The sequence below is a fragment of the Nyctibius grandis genome, chromosome 2 (assembly GCF_013368605.1).
Source record: "Nyctibius grandis isolate bNycGra1 chromosome 2, bNycGra1.pri, whole genome shotgun sequence".
In the NCBI taxonomy this organism is placed as follows: Eukaryota; Metazoa; Chordata; class Aves; order Nyctibiiformes; family Nyctibiidae; genus Nyctibius; species Nyctibius grandis.
In genome coordinates, this window is record NC_090659.1 from 118,814,398 (window position 1) to 118,823,487 (window position 9,090).

General features: G+C 49.3%; 1 protein-coding gene across 1 annotated transcript; it reads left to right on the top strand.

The window, feature by feature from the left end:
• Positions 1-2,490: 2,490 nt before the first annotated feature.
• On the top strand, positions 2,491-8,734 carry FZD4 (frizzled class receptor 4). The gene is made up of 2 exons (XM_068425010.1): positions 2,491-2,729; positions 3,869-8,734. The coding sequence occupies exons 1-2, from the start codon at positions 2,598-2,600 to the stop codon at positions 5,195-5,197; spliced, it is 1,461 nt and encodes a 486-aa protein (XP_068281111.1). The 5' UTR covers positions 2,491-2,597; the 3' UTR covers positions 5,198-8,734.
• The last annotated feature ends 356 nt before the right edge of the window (positions 8,735-9,090 follow it).

Sequence of the window (9,090 nt, forward strand, 5' to 3'; positions counted from 1 at the left end):
AGAAGGGGTTTTCTATAAAACAAAGATGCATAGTTTTTAAGGTCACCATGATTGTCCCTCTGGTCTTCTTTCCTACATAATTTGAACAAAAAAAAAAAACAAAAAACTTCTCTGCCTTCTGCTTTTGGGTGTTTGACTGTATGGAGGGTGCCCAGCACCCATTCCCTGCACTTGTCTGATTCAGTTGGCAACCTCGGTGGGGCTGGGAACCGCTTGGCGGACACGTGCAGCACGCTGTGTGCGCTCACGGCGTTATCGTCCACCCAGATACGCAGCCGAGCGCTGCTGGTCACGGATGGCCACGCTTGCGAGTAAATACAGGCCTTGCAAGATACACGTTGGGCTGCAGCCTGCGTCGTAGGCTCCTTGCCTGACCTTGGGACTGTAGCACTGTCTGCCTCTGTGTTTAAAACGTTCAGATAATATTACTTGTCTGCCTCGCAAGGATTTCCTAAGGTTATGGGCACTGTTTATGGGAGCTAGCTGGAGACTATTAACGGTGATGAGAGCTATGTAAATATCTATGCTCGAGAAACCTCAATTAAAACACTATCCGTCTTGCTAGAGGAAAGAACCCTTAAAGCCCATCAGTCCCTACAACATCACGGTACAGCTCACGCACACGTTTCCTGCATCTGGGGTGAAAAAAAACAGATGGCAACGGAGCCGCAGAGGGGAAACCCGCAGTGACTGAGCACCGGGCACTTAATAGCGTGGGGTTTGCTGCGGTTTACAATCTTGTGCTTGGAAAGGAGCCATTGTTAAGCGCTGCCTTAGTCTTAGTCTTAGCCTTAGTCCGGTGATGCAGCCGGGAGACGTCCGGGAGAAGCGAAGGTCCGGAGGTGCGTACGGAGGCATAGCTGCTCGTGACGGACATGCTCAGGAGCACATGCACATGCCACACACCGTACACACACAGTAAGAGGTTACTTAACTGGGGCTTTACAAACATTTTCAAAGTGCTTTGCAAACAATTCATTAATAGATGACATATTTTTGCTAAAGGCACACCAGCTCGACCAGATTTTATTACAGGTATAAATAATACTGAGAGAATTTAAGCGTAAGCTTCATTTCTCCGCTCTTAATCCTTCCTCCCGCTGACACATTAAAGGTCTGCTTAATCATCCAGCCCTTTCCCCTCCAAATCCATGAATGCTTCATCCACACTTATTTATTTTACAGAGAATTACACAAATGCCAGAAGGTACCTAGCAGTGCCCTCCAGGTTCCTTGGCCCCCATGAAGAAACAATGCTAAAACCCAGGTGTAACCCAGCTCCCAGCGGTGTGATTTAACTCATTAGGAAGAAAAGGTGGCAGCTTAGAAAACCACCCTGGACATTTTTAACCTGACTGTGAATAAGCTGAGCACCATTAGCTGAAGAAAGATAGGCCAGAAGTGAGGGCAGGGCTGGGGCACGATGGTCCCCAACATGTATGTGGGTCTGTCAGCCCACCCTGTCTGGAGAGAGTCCAGCAGAAGGCTACAGAGATGATCAGAGGACTGGAGCATCTCTCTTACGAGGAGAGGCTGAGGGAGCTGGGTCTGTTTAACCTGGAGAAGAGAAGACTGAAGGGGGGATCTTATCAATGCTTACTAATACCTTAAAGGCAGGTATCAAGAGGATGGGGCCAGACTCTTCTCAGCGGTGCCCAGTGACAGGACAAGGGGCAACAGGCACAAACTGAGACATGGGAAGTTCCATCTGAATATGAGGAAAAACTTCTTTACTTTGAAGGTGACAGAGCCCTGGCACAGGCTGCCCAGGGAGGTTGTGGAGTCTCCTTCTCTGGAGATATTCAAAACCCGCCCGGACACGACCCTGTGCAACGTGTTCTAGGGGAACCTGCTTTGGCAGGGCGTTGGACTGGATGATCTCCAGAGGTCCCTTCCAACCCCAACCGTTCTGTGATTCTGTGTGACTGGGGTGCCATGGGGAGCCCGCTGTCCCAGCACCCATGCTGGGGAGGCGTGGTGGGGACACTGGGATGATGGGGAAGTCTCCCCATGACGCCAGTCATGCGGGAGGGAGGGAGGGGGGTGCCTGTTGTGGGGAGAAGGGGCACGGGCAGGGCTCCCCGGGGTGTGTCTGAGGGACAAGGATGGGGGGTGCAGGTAGGGGGTCCCCAGCGACGAGAAGCGGGGGGACCCTTGTGAGGTGGTGCAGCCAGGAGGAAGGGCGCTTCTCGGGGGTGGGGGTGCGGGTCGGGGCTCCTCAGGGAGCGGGGGGCACTCCCCGATGCCGGGGTGGGGGGCGCAGGTAGGAGCCCACCCCCCCCGAGGGGCGGGCCGAGGGCGCGGGGCGGTGCCGCCCCTCCCCTGGGCAGTTTCTCGGCGCGGCTGTTTAATAGCGGAGCCGCCCCCGGCCCCTCCCCGTTGGAGCCGGCCCGTGCGGCACGGCGCGGCCGGGGCCGGGGCCGGGGCCGGGCCGGGGCAGGTGGGGCGCTGCTCGGGCCATGGCGGCGGCGGGGGGCGGTGGCGGGGGGGCGGCCGGTGTCGGGCGGCTGCTGGCCGTGCTGCTGGCGGGGCTGCTCGGCGGGGCGCGGGGCTTCGGTGACGAGGAGGAGCGGCGCTGCGACGCCATCCGCATCGCCATGTGCCAGAACCTGGGCTACAATGTCACCAAGATGCCCAACCTGGTGGGACACGAGCTGCAGGCGGACGCGGAGCTACAACTCACCACCTTCACCCCCCTCATCCAGTACGGCTGCTCCAGCCAGCTCCAGGTGGGTTCGGGGCCCCGGGGGTCCCCTTTTGTCCGTGGCCGGGGCCGTGCCCGGACCGGGTGCCACCCCCCCATCCTCATCCCCATCCCCTCGGCTCAGTCAGAAATTTAAAAAAAAAAAAAAAAAAAAAAAATAAAAAATAAATAAACCCTAAAGCCTTGTAGTGCTATTCCCGACTGGCTGGGGAGAGCACGGTTGGTCCCGGGTGGAGGTGCGGAGGGTGCCGGGGCTGCGCAGCGCAGTCCCGGGGGTCGGCGGGTGTCCCGGCGGCGGGGAGGGGTCCCTCCGTCCCGCCTGGGAAAGCCGGGGCTCCCGGAGCTCTGCCCGGTCGCTGCCCTCCCTATCTGTTGTCGCCGAGGTGCTGCACCCCTCTGAAGTGAGAAGCCAAGGGAGCTGGGCTCGGGGAGCTGCCGGCAGCCCGGGACCTCCGCCGAGAGCTCCGCCGCGGGAGTTTCTGTCCCAGGCGAATGGCAAGAGCCTTGTCCTCCCCACGGGCAGGGACTTCATCAAACAAAACCCACCCTGTTTCTTGAGGCAGAGTTCCCGAAGTAGCACGCGATCCCTCACGTTGTCGCGTTGCAGAATTGCGATTATTCAAAAGCCGAGAACACGACAGTGTTTTATTACCGTTGTAAATACGTACGTGACTTTATGGTAAAAGAAAAGATGTTCTTTTAGGAGGATCATGAACAGAAGTAATTCCATAAATGCCTTTTCTTCTGTTTGTTTGTTAGCTGTAATAGCCAGGCAGTGCCTAGAACAAAGATATGTATTTGTTTAAACCGCTTCAATTTGTTTTTTTCACTTTCTGAACTTGCACCCTTGAGGTTTAGATCTGGCTAAATCCCGCTCACTGTATTGAAACTGATGGGCTAAATTTACGTGGAGCTAATCTAGAGAGTAAAATGTTCAGGCTTTGGCTTCAGACCACATTTGAACTGAAAGAAGACAACGTTTTTAGTTTTTTTTTTTTCTTACTTTGTTTTTGTTCTCGGTTATTTGTTTTATGCTGCTTCCTGTTTTTTAAGGCAGAGGACCAAATATTGCTGCTAAAAAGGAAAAAAAAAAGAAAACTTGTTATATTTTAACCTGTTTAATTTTCCCCTATCGCAGCTGTGATTTCTGTTTCTCTCTTCCAGTTCTTCCTTTGTTCGGTCTATGTCCCGATGTGCACAGAGAAGATTAACATCCCCATAGGTCCCTGTGGTGGCATGTGCCTCTCTGTCAAAAGAAGGTGCGAACCCGTTTTAAAAGAATTTGGATTTGCCTGGCCAGACAGCCTGAACTGCAGCAAATTCCCACCCCAGAATGATCACAACCACATGTGCATGGAGGGCCCAGGAGACGAAGAGGTCCCCCTTCATAGCAAGACCTCCTTGCAGCCTGGAGAAGAGTGCCACAGCATGGGATCTAACTCGGATCAGTACATCTGGGTGAAGAGAAGCTTGAACTGTGTCCTGAAGTGTGGCTATGACGCCGGTCTCTACAGCAGGTCAGCTAAGGAATTCACAGATATCTGGATGGCCGTGTGGGCCAGTCTTTGCTTCATCTCGACTGCATTCACAGTCCTGACCTTCCTGATTGATTCATCCAGATTTTCCTACCCGGAGCGCCCAATCATATTTTTGAGCATGTGCTACAATATTTATAGCATTGCTTATATTGTCAGGCTAACTGTGGGCAGGGAAAGGATATCCTGTGATTTTGAAGAGGCAGCAGAACCTGTTCTTATCCAAGAAGGTCTTAAGAACACAGGATGTGCTATAATTTTCTTGCTGATGTATTTTTTCGGGATGGCGAGCTCCATCTGGTGGGTTATTCTCACATTGACGTGGTTTCTGGCTGCAGGACTCAAGTGGGGCCACGAAGCTATAGAAATGCACAGCTCTTATTTCCATATTGCAGCCTGGGCTATCCCCGCAGTGAAGACCATCGTCATTTTGATTATGAGACTAGTAGATGCAGACGAGCTCACCGGTCTGTGCTACGTTGGGAACCAGAACATAGATGCGCTGACGGGCTTTGTCGTCGCTCCGCTTTTTACCTACCTGGTCATTGGGACTTTATTCATTGCAGCAGGACTTGTGGCCTTATTTAAAATCAGGTCTAATCTTCAGAAAGACGGAACTAAAACTGACAAACTGGAAAGGCTGATGGTCAAAATCGGTGTCTTTTCAGTGCTGTACACCGTCCCAGCAACGTGTGTCATTGCCTGTTATTTCTACGAAATCTCCAACTGGGCCATTTTCCGCTTTTCGGCAGATGATTCCAATATGGCAGTGGAGATGCTCAAAATCTTCATGTCCCTCCTGGTGGGTATTACATCAGGTATGTGGATCTGGTCAGCCAAAACTCTGCACACGTGGCAGAAGTGCTCGAACAGACTGGTGAACTCAGGGAAAGTGAAACGGGAGAAGAGAGCTGATGGCTGGGTGAAACCTGGGAAAGGGAACGAGACAGTGGTATGAGAAAAGGACGGCACCCCGATGGTCTGACTGCTCTCCTGTGAAGGACTGATCGTGTGTAAGCATTGCTGTGTAAATGTTGGGAGTAGAGTAGGGAGACGGTTACACGACCTGTCTCTGGGGGATGGAAAAAAAAAAGCCTTAAAAAATAAACAGCAAAAAGGTTGTGCTGCAGATACAATAGCCATAAACCATGCTGCCCAAAATAGGAAAGCCGGGGGAGGCTTTAAAAGCTGTGAAATATCCAAACACGTTATCTTCCTTTTTTTTTTTTTTTTTTTTTTAAAGCAGGATGCAATATACTGAAGTCTTTAGAAGCTGAGGGACTGTAGCCCACAGCTGTGGGATGTTGTTTTCTTTCCATCGTCTTATAGCTGATGGAGGAAAGGCGGTCCGGGGCCGAATTCTGAGCTGATTTAGAGTCCAGTTATCAGAAGGCAGATCACACAAGACCTCAGTTAGATGTCTTCTTTCCGAGTTCAGCATCGTGAAGGAAGCACGTGCCGAGGGTTGTGTCTTTATGCCCTGGGGAATTCTGTTGCTCCCATATGCTGCACAAGTCAGCCAAGGATCAGGTCCTCTAACAATTACCAAGTGGACTTCCCAGGTCTGAGAATTACCCATGATGAGTAGGATCTAGTGAGGTATCAGTGAGGATGATGCTTTAAGTCATCTGATGGTCTAATAATAATTTTGACTCATTCTTTTTACTGTTTGTAACCTGGTCTGAATTGAGAGTTGACTCTGCCTTGCAGGAATTTGAACCTCCCTAGGTCCCTTCCCACCTGAATTATTCCATGGCTTTATCAATATTTCTAATTTTTATAAAGCTTTACTCAAGGCCAGAAGTAGAGGAGTCAGTGGGAGCTGGGAAACTGTGTATGGTCTTCTGCATCGATTATCGTTATCTGCCTGCCTCCGTTCCTGTCCTTTCAGGTGCTTCCGCTATTTCCAGCGGACTACTTTATTCTGCTGCATTTAATAGCTTTAAATAAAGTCTTACTTTATAGCGTTCCTTCCTCTGGGACAAGAAAAATGAGTTGAGAGTCTCTTCAAACAATGCCAGTTTTCTCCAAGTAAACTTATCTGGCTCTCTCTGGAGACCCATTGCATGAAGCAATTAAGTCTTAATATATTTCATTCAATGCGATGGTATCTCTGCAGACGCCAGTCTGGGGAGAAGCGAAATGTTAAGTTCCTTGGCACCGTCATGTTCACACAGATCAGTTGTATAATTATGTGTGTCAGTTACAATTAAAAGAACATTCTCAGCCCATGACATCGCAGTGCAGCTGACTGCCTCACAACGATGCTCCAATTGCTCACTGACAGCTATGGAGGGTTTTATAAGGTATATTTACATGCAGAATGTGAGCAGGCATTCAGTCCTTGGGAATGACAAGAGACATTTCCAGTTTTTGTAAAGGGATTTCAAGAGAAGAGATCCAGCTTCCTGGTGAATAATGTTGTTTCATAGCAAATGTTGAGTTCTCTTATCCTTTTATTTGAGGAGGCATCAGCTTGTGCTTGTGGGGAGCTTGAACCTTGTGTCAGGGGCTTGTTTGGCTAATAAGAAAAGTGATACAAATAGAAATAGCCCAGAAGCACTTAACACTGTTCTGATACTCTATCCCTTTGAAGGACCTTTGGTTTTATCTGTGTGCCCTAAACTTTTGCTTCATTTGTTTATGTGGAACCCAGTCAGCTGCGGAGCATCCGCCCGGTGCCCCAACTCGTGTGACCTTCGAGGGCAGCTGAGAACAGGCACTGCTTTATTACAGTCCTTGCTTTTCACACAGGTGCCCCGTGTGCTTCCCAAACCACAATTCATTCCAGCTCTGGCTGTGAGCACTAATCTGTCCCAGAAGCGTGTATTGTTTCAATGTCAATGTTGAAACATGTGCTACAGCACATTTAAAAAAAAAAAAAAACACACACAACGAAACCCCAAACAAACCCTAATTGCAGTCTTTGCGGTTGGGCTCCCTCTCCAGCAGAACAAGTGACAACTTGACACATTCTGCTCAAGACGCACAAGCATCGTCTTGGCCAACGCTGCATACCAGCCGAGCCTTTTCATCCTCTCCATAAAGTCTCTTGCTATTAGTGTTGTGTTTGGATCTGGTTATTACTCTGTGGATGAGGAGTTCTGCAAGTAGGAGATCTTCAGATGGCTGAGCTTCTCCATCGTGTGATCTTTCTCCTGGCGCAGTGAAGGATACAAAGTCAGCAGCTATATGTTGACTTTCAAGGGGTGAGGATGCAGTATGAGTCTTGTCTTGCAACCTAGTATTGGGCTGTGCCAAGGTGTCACGTTCACTGAAGTGTCCTTCACTGTGAAACAGTTTGGATATTCTCCTGGCCCCTCTGACCCATGTTTGACCTGACTTATTCAATAAATGGTGTTTTTAACCATGTTATGTACACAAAAGTGACTGTTAAGTAGTACCTTGTTATCAGATCCCTCCATCTCCGTGTGTGACCCTGTGGACTCTGACAGCCGGATGTCCCCAGTGATCTGAGATGTTGGAATTGAGTTGGATGAGGATAGCACTGCATAGCCCTGTGAGGGACCAGGGGGGATATTCCATTAAAGAGTGTGAGGGACTTAAATACTATGGGCAGAAGGTGGGCTGGGGAGAGACACCAGCTGCTGTTCCTGAAGGAACAGAAAATCATAGAATGGTTTGGGTTGGAAGGGACCTTAAAGATCATCTAGTTCCAACCCCCGTGCCATGGGCAAGGACACCTTCCACTAGACCAGGTTGCTCAAAGCCCCATCCAACCAGGCCTTGAACACTGCCAGGGAGGGAGCAGCCACAGTTTCTCTGGGCAACCTGTTCCAGTGTCTCACCACCCTCAGAGTCAAGAATTTCTTCCTAATATCTAATCTAAATCTACCCTCTTTCAGTTTAAAACCATTACTGAAAGAAATGGAAAACATCTTTCCCAAGCATTCAGGGGACACTGTACCAACCCAAAGTGAGATTAGCTGTTGTAGCGATGAAACCGTTCCATAAATGTATTCATCCACGTGCGTTTACCTTGCTCCGGTTCAGGGCTGTACGAGTGGGAGGTCACAGCAAATACCCACTCTTGGTAACCACCAGGTTTTAGGTTATCTGCAACGTGTATGTTCTCTCGTTTCAATGTTGTTATGAATTTAAAGCCAAAAAATGTGTGACTAATCCTGTCTCGGAAGTGCTGTTGCTGTGGTTATACAACTAGAAACTTTGCAGCAGTTTTACCTTCCTTGCACAGTCCCTGCTCCCTTCTCCCCCCACTGGCGTGTGCTCTTCTCACTGAAGGTTTTGGAAACGTCTGCGGAGAGGTACAAGTTTGCTCTTACATTAAACAGACAAGTTCGCTCCTTTTTCTGAATTTAAAGGAAATAGACACTGATTTTTTTGGGGTGTACAGAAAATATATCTACTTCAATGTATGTACTGTAAATTTCTAATTTATCACTGTAAAAAAACCCACAACTTTGCTATTTAATTTTTCTATCAAAATAAAATTTTAACCTCTGTGGATAACTAAGGTATTCCTGGCAGCCCTCACATTTTTGGTGAGTTTGGTTCTTAATTGTCTTCATCATTGTTGGAAGTGCTTTTTTTTTCCCCTGAAGGAAGAAGAACTGAAATGCTCACGCTGTGGTGAAGGGATGCTCAGAATGGGTTAATCCAGCACAGTTTGGATCTAAATGTGGGTTGCGAGAAATAACTGAGAACAAAACATCATTGGGCAACAGTGAAAGTACGTGCATGGTTCAGGGTTTGCCCGTGGGGTGGACAGAAACAGTTTCAAAGATGGCACACGGGTCCTGGGCGCTGGCTGGGGACACAGCTGGAGCTTTGGGCTTGTCTGAGCATGTCCCCAAAGCCGAAGGGGAGTGC